A 13,727-nucleotide genomic window follows, 5' to 3' on the forward strand; every position below is an offset into this window, starting at 1 on the left:
TGATTTAGGGACAGATAAAACACACATATTCTGAGTTTGGTGCTGTTGCAATCAACCTAAAATGCACTCCTTCTGATGTTCTAAGCATTATTTATCATTTAACTAACCTCCTATCGTTAGTGCTGGAAAAAAAAAAAAAAACACCAAAACAGCTCAGGGTTCAATCCAACTCAATTAAATTAAAAGGAAATATGGCTTTAGGACTTTAATGAGAGCTATGTCAGCCTCTTGACACCACAAAACGCATCCCATCCTAAATAAAGCTGCAATAGTGTTATTCAAAGATGAACCTGCAAATGCAGAAATAAACTCAGGTTATTCTAGTGTAGCCTAATATTTTTCATCATCTTGGTCAAGCAGTCATAGCAAAATTATTATATCAGGTTTTGTCTATTTACAAGACACCAAAACGTTAACCTCAAAACGAAGCTGGAACTCAGAAGCTGAAATGGGAGCTAATTAAACATTCAGTTGCTGAGTCATTCTGTTATGTGATTAAAAAATAGTTAGATAGCAAGTATTAATTTTTACAGGCTAATTGACACCTTTGCAAAGGTCACAATAAAACATGACTTGAATATACCTGTCCTTCAGTAACTACTGCATCATGAAACAGTTTTACAGAGGTACAGTTTCCAATACTAAATATACCAAATACTACCACATTATACAAAAATCATCTCAAAATTATTGAAACTACATGAGCTTAAAATTTCCATCCTACTTGTACTGCCAGTTTCTGTATGGCAGAATCAGGCTAGCGTTATACAACAAAACAAGGGTATAGAATACATGAAATTGCCATTTTTCCCATCCCACTGTAAGATTTTTTTGTACATTTACTGTTCAGTGGAACAAACAGGAATTTAAGAGGATGAGATACAAAGAAGAAATCAAGGAACTGTCAGTTTTGAAAAGAAATCTTTCTTCAAACAGAGACTTACTACATAATTGTAATTACTACTCTGTGTTTCTCTACTGAAGTAGTTGATGCATTTCCATCTCCAACTATGGGTTCGTTTCAATGATACCAGAAAGTAAGTAATGCTTTTAGATAAAGTAATTTGAAAAAGGCATTGCTGCAAAACCATCCAGCAGCAGACATGCTAAGGGTGAGCTACAGTCCTGTCAATGCCCTCAGTCTAGCACAAATTCATGTGGACAATTGCAACACTTTCATTAGCATTTCTAATTTTTTGAGACTTGAGGCATCTCCTGCAGTACTGTGCAGAGCTGCTCAGCACAGCCTACCTGTTCAGTAAGGAAATGGTTGCTCGGCAGCTGTGCCAGCCTTCTTGGGTCACCAGAAGGGCTGCAAGCTCCATCTGTGCCTCACAAATATAGTTTTTATTCAAATGTTAATTTTTGAAAAAAGCCTTACCTTTTATTTTGAGTGAGAGGGCAGTTTATATATCACAGCATTATAGCTACTAAGGTTTATAGTCATACTAAGGTTTTGTCCGTGCTTTCTTAGAATACAATATTGCTGTATGGCATCCTCTAAGCAAGTCCAGAGCACAAGCGTGTTAACAGATACATAAAAGCATGTAGTTCCCCAGGCCCTATCAAAACAATACACAATCCCATATTGATAAATTTTTCCCCTGTGTAATGAATCTCAGTCAAACTATGTCTTGTACCTCTCTGAACTGGCTCAGGCATTTACAGACTCCTGGAACCAAGTATGTTTCTTAAGATACCTGGCATTTTCAAGCTAGCAATATCATCCATCCAAAAGGCTACACTTTCTCAAAACCCTCTTTGAGAAAAAGTATTAAAAATGAACAAATATATCAACAGGAAAAAAAAAAAGAAAGCTTGAGAGTAAAACTAAAACTGATCTCTTTTTAGTGTTGTGTTTAATACAACTGTTAGAAAAAGAACTCAATTGGTAATGTTATGCTAACAAAATCCAGTGTCATCTAAATATTTTGTCATTTAAAGACATAAATGCCAACCACGTGTCAATTTCTCAACTGGTCAGGAATCAACTGTGCATTAAAAAGCATCAATACAAAACTGCAGCCTATAGTAAGACCCCTAGGGCTTATCTTTTGCTCAGCCAGTGAACAGGGAAATTCTATTTCTGTTTTCTCCTCAGACCAAGTATTATCAGTCTACTCTTTATTTTTGTTCAGGAGACTCTGGAAACTACCACAACAGTTCATAAAACTGAGATCCATTTTTTCACTAGCCTATATTACAGTAATAACTATCAACAATATTAGTTAAACTGTGTCTCAGTTCAGTGCTTCCCCCCAGCATTGCAGTTTTCTTTCTTAGTTTCTTTCTTTTATCAGGTTTGAAAATGCCCTGAAGACCAATAAAGACAGACTCTAAATTTAAAACAAACAAAAAAAACCCAACCCCAAAACCCTTTAGAAACATGGTACATACAGTGCTTACAGTGTACAAGCTTATATATACAAGCTTACAGTGATGCCTTACCTTAAAAATAAAATAATTAATTAAAAAAAAAAAACAAAACAAACCCACAGCAAAGAGCCAAACCCACAAACAGGTTAATGAAAAACTACAATTTCTCTTCGACCCTCTCAGCAAGTGAAAGAAATTGCTTTCAAAATTACCCACAAAGTTCAGTTACAACTGTTTCTCTAGCACATCTCAGTAAATATTTTCCCTTCCCAGTAAAAACCTTCAAGTACAACTTATGCCACTTGTCTCATGGCATATTATATTCATTAATACAGAAGCTTATCATCCCAGCTGCCAAACAGGAGCAGGATACAAGATGGTCTTTGAACTCTACTCCCACTCGAAAGACTAGATTTTAATACAAATTTTATTTAGATACACTCTGATAGGATGATTCTATTTTCTAAAATAAAAATTTGATGAACGAGGAACATTGATATCAAGTGACCATTATTTCTAGTGCCTTCATGTAAAGATATTTTATGTAGTACAGTGAGGAAAAACATTTTTCGTGCAGGAAGTGTCTCCAGCATTTCACATTATCCGAATTATTCAATATTCAGTTTTCGCGACTTTTAAAAAAAACTAAGATTGAATATGTTTAGTACTAGCAATTGCCCAAAAAGCTGGAGAGCAATTAAGATTAGAATTTGCTGATATTTATAAAACAATACATTGGGGGTGGGGGGTATGGATCAAGCATATTAATAGGTATAGAAAGACAGAAAAATATGGGTAACATTTCAGATTCAGAGAAAGAAGGTTTTAGTTTTATTTCTGTAATTGGGTGACCCTGCTGAGGTCTCTCTGAAAGGAAATCTATTAATTCAAGTAACTTGGTAATTTAGCATGACCATCACAGTAAGAAATAAATTTAGAAAATTATTTTTATTTTTTCATGTTATACCAGGAGGCTACTAGAATACCTAAATAATGCATAAGTTGTTAAAAACGGCAATATTTTTATCTAGGAGTTGTCCAAGCAGCATGTAAATTACATTACTTTCTTTTTTTCCCCCCATGATGTCATGATGTAAAGCAACACCACCTGAACTGTTTCTACGGGCTCTATCTTCAATAATTTGTTAGAATAAATTGCTTCTCTTAACTATAGGATTACAAGACAGCAAAAAATAAAAACACCTCTTGACAGGCAAAATTTTGTTTACCTTTTAAATTAAACCACCGAAAATGAAATATACTACTCTGCACTGTGCTAGCTTTAACCTTCATGCTGAGTTTCAGGTAACCCAGACATTTCATACCACAGAACCTGCAGACGAAGTGTTTGCTATAAAGCCAACCATTTCCTACTGACTTATTTCTCTTCTCTTAGATAGTGATATGATAAAAAAATGGAAATGAAGAACTGAATGCTTTTTTCTAAGTGCTGTATACATAAAACATCAACTGCAGTCTTTTCCAGTAGAAAACCCAGAGGATCTGGATTCAAAATCTGAAACACTCTGTATTCCCCCTTAGTGTGCAGGTGACAGTGACAGAAAAGAGGTATGCTGTGACTAGAAATCTTAATAATTATACCAAGCGTGAAATTATTTTTACTTCTATCTGTATGTTACTTCAATTAAGTTACCTATTTGAAAACTAGATTGTATTAATTTAATCTCAATGGCTATTTAATGCTCATACTTCTTTGAGAATTAAACTTTCCAGTTATGAAGTAACATGGTGAAGTTAGAGAACAGAGTTTCTTGTATGGCTTTAGAATGCCATAAAAAACCGCGTTATAGAATTAACACATATGGCTATACATGTAAGATTAATTTGAGTTCCTTTCCTGATCTGAACACAATACAAATGGATCCCTTTTCTTTTGAACCACACTGCAGCACAAACATGTCTATCAAATTTATATTAGCTACAGTTTTTCCTAAAATCCACAAGGTAAAACAGTATATGAAAATAACTCAATATAATAGTCAAGTCCACTAAGAGGGTTGAAAATTAAAATCTACTCACTTTTAAAATCAAGAATAATATAGAATTTAAGCATCTATATTGCATCATCCAAAAATCAAATTAAGTAAGCATTAATGAAAGCAATCCTTAACTTCAAATTTTTAATATATAACTTAAAAGATTTAGATTTCCAAAGCTTTTCTCCTTTAATAAACATATTACATTTCTGAAACATCAGAGAATCATAATTTTCTACTAATTCTACTTGAAGACATCGCATATTAAAGCTTAGTACTAAGAAACATTATTTAGCCCACTGCCCCAAAGGCATTAGCTAGACGTTTTGCTTTCTTCTCTGCTTTCTAAGTCACAGCTCCCTATGACAGTATGACTTTGACAAACTAATCAGATGAAGGGTAGTTTCTGTGAGCACTAAACCCCAGTAAGTACAAAAGCACATGTATCTGGGCTTCTGATTTTAATGCAACATACTTAAATTTTAGGATGTCCTGAAGTGCTTTGCTGAATCAGGACACAAAAACACCCAAGCCTAAAATGAAATTACTTCCTTCCCTAAGATTCTTTCTGAATCATCCCCTTTCAAGCATTCTGTATTTCTTCTGTTATTGTCTATGTACTAGTTAAACAGGAATTGGTACACTTCCTATTTTAAAATGCGTATTTCAAACACTGACAGTACATTAACTATTACAATGACATTTGCTATCATGGCAATAAAACCTACATTGGACAGATGCATGCAACTTGTGAATTAATTCCTTTAAACCATGAACATGATTTTCCGTGTCAGTCTAGAATTACTGGTAGTGTTTTTATTAATGTGACAGTATAGGATATTTATTGGAATAGTAGTGAAGTTGGAAAAAGTGTGAACATAGGGCCTTCTCCAGATCAGAAAGATACAGGAAGTTTCATTCTTTCTTTCTGTTAGTCCTGAATGCTCATCTGTGAGTCAACAGTATCTCCCAGTTTCACTGGATCACAGTAAAAAAAATACATACTGCGTTAATGTATGTATACAAACTATGTAATGTACTGAGCATAGGACAATAAATACTGAATTTGAACTCATATTCTGTGTTGTAAATGTGACTGATTACGGCAAACACACCAGTCTTTTCTTGAGGAGGTAGAAATAGCTCTATTGAGTACGTCAGTAACCTTAAAAGAAAATCAGATAGCATCATGCTCTCTGAAAAATAGTAGCAGAACAAGTGAGTTTTTTTCCCCAAACAGCTATCTCATCAAGTCATTTATCTCTCTCCTCAGCCCAACCCAATAGCAGCTACCCCCGCTCTTTCCCACAGAAAAAGACTTCCATGAATTTAACAAGAAAAGCTTAAACACCAGAACTGTATCTTAGATACTTGTAGATATATGATCACTTCGTGACACAGAGACAAAAGAAAACAAGTGAAAAAGAGGAAGCAGAGGATCCAGTACTGGAATCTTCATGGAAATGCATTGGTCTGGCAATCTCTGTCCCTAACCCAGAAAGGTTCCCCTCAGAGGAACCTCAAGGGCAGCTTACCACTCAACCACAAACTCTGAAACATAATGCAGGACAGCACTGCTTCCTTGACCTATGCATGATGAAAAGCCTTGCAGCCTCTTCCCTTGCTTCCAAACTCGGGGCAGGGGGGCATCCTTTGAAAACCTTATCCCTCTCACGTTCCTCCTCCTCTTATCCCTTTCCAAGAGGAGTTTAGTACCTCCATCACCAGGTCTAAAAAGCAGCTTTAAAAGGGTACCTGTCTCTGAATAGACAGGTCCTGCTGGCCCAAAATAGCAGATCAACTTTTTACAGTAAGGAAATACGTAACAGGGGTTATACATCAAAGGCATAATGTGAAACCCTTAAGAGCAAAAATATTAAAATTCTAACTCTAATTTGAATGGCTTCAAATTACTTCACATATATACATATACACACACAACACCAGAAAATTCTTCACTTGATGAACTTAAAAAAAAAAAAAACATTATAATCATAAGACACAAGCTATATTCAGTTTTCTTTTATTTGCAAAAAAATCTTTACCTTCTATACCTTTTAATTCTAAAATAGTTATCCTGCAGACTGTCTTAAACTCTTCACTATCTTCAGCAACAGGCAAACAGACCAAACACTAATAAAAAAGTAGCTATGCTGGCAGGGAAAAAAAAAAAATAAAAAAAAAAAGGAAGCCAGCTGCACTGTTGGCATAAAGGCAGGATTTCCACTGACAAATGGGAGAAAGATAAAGTCCCTGATGAACAGAATTTACAGAATTACAAGATACATTCCAGAAGCCAACTTCATATATATCCTAAATGCTGTCTTTGATGTTGTCATATGCATACACGTTTGCATACACATGTTTATATATGCATATATAAAGAGATATCTTTTAAGATATATACACATACTATTTACCAACTTTTAAAATAATTATACACAAAATCTACAATCTAGCTTAGTCACTGAGAGGTGAGAGACACATTTACTTTATCGAACTAACATTTGGGCATGAAACAAGCTATGGCTAGAGAAACAGCTCACAGACTTCAGTTGCATGAACTAAAAAATGATGAATGATGTTGCTCTCAAAATTTTCTCCTAGATAGAAAACTTATTTTATATTTCTGTATTGTTCTTCCTATGCAGTTGAGGAGTCATGGCAAAGTCACTCTCTTCTAATCTGAGAAAAGTGCTGTGTATTCTTTCCATATGGGGTATCTGATGATTTAAAGGAAAGCAAAGGATATCATGCAGTCAAGTCAGCGCTCAGTGGAAAGCTACCTTATTCAATTTCTACACACTTAGACAATCACTGAATTCACATCTTCAATAGAAGCAAAGAACCATTTCTATTTTGATATGTCCTCTACTGGGACAACATCCTTCAACAGGATACTTAATTAGATGTTACTCAGTTACTAAAATCCATTCTTTAAGTGTTATAATCTGTCCAACACAGAAATAGCAAGTGAGATTTTTAAGGACATTGCAATATTAAAAGAATTAGAATAATAGGTCCAGTAAACACTCACGTATTATTACTTAACCATTAGTCTGAAAGCAACATTTCAAGACGTGAGACACCAACACAGCATCAATAAAGGTTCAGAAGCTAAATGGAAGGGCTCATCTTAAATGAAACAAATTAAGCTATATTTCTATACAAAAGCATACAGGGACCCCTTTGCAATCAAATATTATGATCATATGAAGCTTCTCTTCATGATCTTCACATAACTCACTAAAGTGTGCTGGCTCACAGAACCAAACCAGTCCTTTGGATGTTAAGAACCAGACAGGCAGACAGTCACAAAGGCGTAAACTGTGATAACAGAAGTGTGAATTTAAAAGATCCAAAGTACCTGAAGGCTAGCTAAAAGGCAAAAATCTATTTCATGCAAGAAAACCATAGTTTGAAATTACAGGTCTTGGTATATACACCTACATATAAAATACTTAACAAACCAGGCTGATACATGGGGACTATGTTTTAGAATTACAAAAAGAAACAGTTCAAGTGTTAAAAATACAGTTCAAATTTGTAAGTTTTAAATAAAGCAATCTGCAGTATAAAAAAGAAGTACAAAAATATATGAGTATATGACATTTCTCTTATACACACAACAAAAGAGAACAAATAGGTTTCTTTTTTTCACTCAAACAAAACATTGATAAACTTAAGGAAGAACACTTATTCTTGCAAGGACTACTTATAAAGATTTTGACAACTATTTGCTACCAGCACTGAGAGATCATTCGTAGAAAATATACAGCACGGGGACTAGTATATATGAAACTTAATACATGGAGTCTTGCAAGCATTATTGTTATGTTTTCCTTCAGTAAATAAATTATCTGTTCTGACTTGTTTCAAAGCAACGTTTATAAATCAGATTATTCTTTTCATTGCTTTACATTACTTGTAGCTTACTATATTCAAATGTTTAAACTGATACACTGAAAATAAGGTTACCAACCTGAAAGGCAAATACACACTCTTCTTTATAATTGAAAAAAAGGTTACTTGTCCAAACCAGTATTCTTTCCTCGTCTCTGTTTATTTTCTGCTAATTGGTTTTCTGTATATTAATTTGTTTCCTCAAGCATTAAAGCTAGTTTCTAATCCTACACACATAATTTGTTGAAAGATCATGAACATGAACTGTTAAGATAAATTGTCCCAACTTAAGCCAAACAAGTGAAAGGCAAAAATACATTAAAAACATAATTATTAGAATTAATATAAATATTACATTCTTAATCTATTGTTTTACAATTGTTCAATATTTTCAGATTTCACTGCTACTTGATGACAGTATATATGCAATAATAAATATTTTAATTTTCTCATTTTTTAAAATCCTCATTCAGCTGAAATTCTGCTTTCTTTTTGCGTTTTCCCTGTGTCAGACTGCAACTTTGCATTTGAACCTGATCTCCCTGATTTCTATTGCAGTACGCAGGAAAATTATGCATGAAAATTAATAGTTCTCCACAGTTTTCTCTACATTACTGTCTTTTAGTCAAGTTCCCTCCTCAGAGCTCCAATATTTTGCATAGGAAAACAGTGGATAGTATTTTGTGACTCTGCAGCAGTGTTCTAGGTCATTCTGTAGAACATGGTGTCCTCTTGTGGTCTTGGAGGTTCCCTCAAACTGAGACATATAACTGAACACCAAATTTAGTGCTGGTATCAAGGGAGGTATCAATTACAACTAAACCCTCTTTCAATGCCACTAACATTTAGAACAAGCATATCACCTTCATTAGCCTCACAGTACCAAACACAGTGTATTGAAGACATGCAATGAATAACATCATTCAGGTAAAGATCTGAAGGATATAAAAGCACACAACACCATTTTCCAAAAGCCATAAAATGGTCATTTTTAGCCATTTCCACATGGAGGACTATGTTTTACCAATATCTTATTTGGGCATCTAATAACACCGTAAAGGATATGAAAACCATAGACTGACGTAAACTGAACAGAGATACTTTTGTTAGCAGAATTTAGCTACTGAAACTGCTCTTTAGGCACTGATTTAAGATTGTATTGATTAATCTAGAAATGGGAAGACAGCTTCAATTCTATTAAAAACAGTATAACTAATATCAGAGAGAAAAACATTTCTGTTTAAATCTAACAGCATATCTAAAAGGGAACATGCTTTGGTAGCCACTAAAGTTAAAAAAGCAGCATTGGAAAAAGTAGTGTTGACAAGATCTCTTCTAATGCTTATTACTAAACATTTGCATGTGAAACATCCTGCACAAATCCCTCATCCTGAACTGAAAGTTCTACACAATTCCAAGACAGACATTCCCACATGAATTAATTACATTTACACTGCATTTTTAAACCTTCCATTTACTTCAACTTGTCATGGAAAGAAGGGCCATCTCAAGGCCATTAACCCATCTCAGTCAGTCACACAGTGACAAGGGGCTACTGTTTCTGCTGGATCTACAGGGTAATTGTTCCTGAAGCATGATCCACCATACTGCACAAAACCATGCAATATTCCTAAACGCAATACTACTATGACATGGTACAGAAAATAGCACCACTAAAAGGACAAAAATTTGCCTACACAATGTGCTGTGGAAATAAGCTCTTGTGTGATAAACTGAGGTAAGCTCTTGCAAAGCTGATGTGAAGGCGCCACTTTGTGACTTGCAAGCTATTTACAGCACGTAGCCAGAAGTATAATCACTAATCAATTCCAGTTACACAACTGGTTTATGTCTCTCATCATAGGAGTCCTTCAGGAGTGCAATGGATGACACCCATTTCTTACTGTAAAGAAAAGATACTTTTTCTGAGATCTGATATGACAGAAAGTGATTGTGGGTTTATGCATGAGTAAGGTAGAATTTTGGCCCAAAGCTAAAGCACTGAAAGAATAAGCGATACAAATTTTTAAATGAGTTGCTCAACTGATAATTTTGTATGCATCAATTGTGCAACTGAAGTTGTAATTCAATTAGTATTTAAAGTAATTAAAGATGAAAGACTATCAAAGAAAGCTTAAAAGAACGCTTTTGTAATTTATTGAAGTGGCTGATACTCCATCACTTCAAAAAAAGGGGAATTAGTTATGTAACAAAGAAAACACATTGTTCCTATTATAAAACTATGCACTAAAAATGAAGTGAAAAATGCATGATCTTCTAATATATGAAAAAAAGCAGAAAAGTTCTCATAAGTACTTTCATTTACTAGGTTAGTAAGCAATGAACAATTACATTAATTCTGGACTTTATGCCAAGCAAACAGACCTACAGATTTATTGGTATATTTCGTATATATTTATATCACCACCACTTATGCCAGATTATGTGCATTACCACTCATTTCATATCACATGTCACAAGCTTACCTACTAATTTTTACGGAACACTTGAGGAAATCATTTGAAGTCAGATCAGAGTTACTACCTTTAAACATTCACAATCCACACTCACTGACACCTGAGTACCATTAAGGAATTTATAAATATTTTTTTAATTTTTTTTTAAATTTTATATTATTTCATATGAATTAGCAATGATGATTTTTCTATGATAGGCAAAGTTGCAACACAAATAATTAGAATGATTCTGGCATTTTAGCGATACATTTATTAATGTGGTCTTAGGCCAAATAAAACACCATGAAGATCATTGAGTATTTCAGTCATTACATCAGCTTTCTTTTGATGACTATGCTGATCACTATGGTTGATGCTTCTTAGATATTTGATACAAGAACTCAGTGATACTAAGGCAAAAAAAAAAGTAAAAGGAGAAAATCCCATATAAAAGCTAACAAATTTGATTAACATTACGAATGCTGATTTAAGCACCCAGGGGTTTAGTATAGACGTTTTTAGTAATAAGCATGATTTAAATCTCAAATATTTTACTTGTGATAGTTAAATAAATTTTTCAGATCATTCCTACACTGTAAAGAAAAATTACTTTGATTACTTCTGTCCTCAATCCTTTCTGGATTTGTGATTTATATTGCAATGTGTATTTAAGCTCTTGAACATTTTAAAGTTTTGGTGATTAAGGATTAAACTACACGATACTACATACTTACTACATATATGCTACAATATTTACTGTATTTTTTGCAAAATCCGTATATGATAGGAAAATGCACAAATTCCCATTTTAAAATGGGACAGCTAAGACACAAAGATGAAGATTATGGGAATTAAGCATCCAAATGCCTTTAAAATCTGGTTCAACAACAACTGATGAACAGCACAGGAAATTCAAGGAATTTAGATTGATACTTTTTAAAATTTACAGAAATATTTAATGAATTACTGACCGGAGTTAATGGCTGGCATTTATTGAAAAGAATGGAGTAGAGATTACACTTCACATATACAGCCGTCCAGTACAGTTCGGGGGGTTTTGTGCATTTGTCTACTGTGTATGTCATCAATATTTCATTTAATAAAAATAGTTTTCAGTGAGTGGAAAAATCAATGCATTAACTACATTATCAGTGAATCTGCAGCTGATGAGGGCAAAGTCTGTATAAAAACAGCAGGTACTGTCTAGCAGGTGTAAAAAATATTTATGACAGTCACCTCTTTTTTGTGTGTGTGTGGATAGGAAAGGTTTTTTCCACAACTCTTACTGATACTATGAGTTCTTTTAAGTACCTTGTTTCCAATGGCCTTTTTTGGTGGAAAGTTAAAAGTCCTCACTTGCTGGTATTTATTCTGTAATTTATGATGCAAGCTTCTGAACTCCGCATATCTTCGATAAACATTCCATTCATCATCCTTTATCCTAATATAAACCTGCAAAATACAGACATGGAAGAAAATAATTTAAAAGACAAACAATTGAACTAATATATCTCCTTTACTCTTTAAAGCTCCACGGTTTAACACCTTCACGTTCATGATGCAATGGTACCAGAAGTTCCAGGATGACATATCCATAGATACATCTCTGACTGTACATTTGCTGTTTCTGTTCTACAGGTCATTAATCTTATTTTCTCCCTTCTTCTCTCTCCTTCTCTTTTTCTCTCTTTTTATTAAATTAATCAAGACAAACATAGCTTGCTCATTTTAACATGGCTCTGGGGCAACCATGGTAGTGCTTTTTGTTACCATGGTTTCCAGCATATTCTACTAGCCAGTGACCAAAGGAAAAAAGAATTTAATACTATAAAATTGATTTTTATGTACTCATAGTTTTTCCAACTCTGTAAATTAGCTTTGTAGCATCAGAAGTGCACAACATAATTTTATTCAAAGTATGAAACTTAATTTACTTTCTAAAAAAAATTACATTGAAAACCAAACTAGAAATTTTATTGTTTGGAAAATAAACACAGCTCATTCTTCCTGCTTGTATAGGACATTAAGTATAATTTAACACAGCTGTAGTTTTTGTGGTTCTGTTTTTGTTTGCCACTCAATTATTTCATGAGCATATTACCAATTACATGCTAAATATTCATATTCTGTAGGAAAATTTCATCCAGAAGTGAAATATACTTACAGAAGGCTGAGATTTCATTCATTACTAGGCAATAACCTTTCCTCTACAGCAATGAGCAAACCCACAGTTTAAAAGAATGCTGAAATAGCATAAGTTTGAAACTATAAACCAAGCATCAAAACTCAAAATCCAGAGTGACCTTTTCCTTAACTGCTTCTGTAGAATCTGTAGCTCATTCATTCTCGTGTGTGTGTTAATAATCTCAGTATTTTGCATCACAAATTAAGCTGGAATAGTACTGATGACACTGCACTGCCTTGCTTCTCCAATAAAAAATAGTAATTTAGGAAGTTATAAGGCAATTATCAGGAGAATACTTATGTAAAAAAGCAACACCAACAACCATCACATGAAGAGTGGGCAGTAACAACTGTATTTTTGTGAATACTAGGAAAAAATTAAATTTGGATTTTCATGTGGCTGATTCCAACTCTGAATTGTAGCTTTTCTTGATGACTTAAACATTAACATGGTCCTTCTCCTCTAGGTTTGCCAAGCCCTTAGCAAAAACAAAATTTTACTAAGGACTTATGGTATTTCAGAGATCCAGTGATGTCAAATGAATGACTTCTCCCACAAAAGCAGCTTAGGCAGCCTTCCTTTGGTTTGGTCTTTAAAAAGTCCTCTCATCTCTACAGACACACAGTTTCTCAAATTTATAAGAGGCTTCTGTCTTGCAACAAAATACAATATACCATGCAGATACCATGCAAGTTCTGCCAAATTATAATATTTCACTGTAGGAAATATTCATATATTCATAATATTGGATTCTATTGAATAACAAGCACATCTAAGAATACAAGAGATTCAGAGTATTGCGTGAATGAC

The 13,727-nt window shown here is 33.9% G+C and overlaps 1 protein-coding gene across 1 annotated transcript in view; it reads right to left on the bottom strand.

Moving 5' to 3' along the window:
- The window catches only part of SNX29 (sorting nexin 29), a 111,858-nt gene that overhangs the window by 30,207 nt on the left and 67,924 nt on the right, over positions 1–13,727 (bottom strand). The window contains exon 19 of the mRNA XM_068423102.1: positions 12,044–12,184. Coding sequence (XP_068279203.1) covers positions 12,044–12,184 — 141 coding nt within the window. The remainder of the gene's footprint in view (positions 1–12,043; positions 12,185–13,727) is intronic.

This window comes from Nyctibius grandis, chromosome Z (genome assembly GCF_013368605.1).
Source record: "Nyctibius grandis isolate bNycGra1 chromosome Z, bNycGra1.pri, whole genome shotgun sequence".
Lineage (NCBI taxonomy): Eukaryota > Metazoa > Chordata > Aves > Nyctibiiformes > Nyctibiidae > Nyctibius > Nyctibius grandis.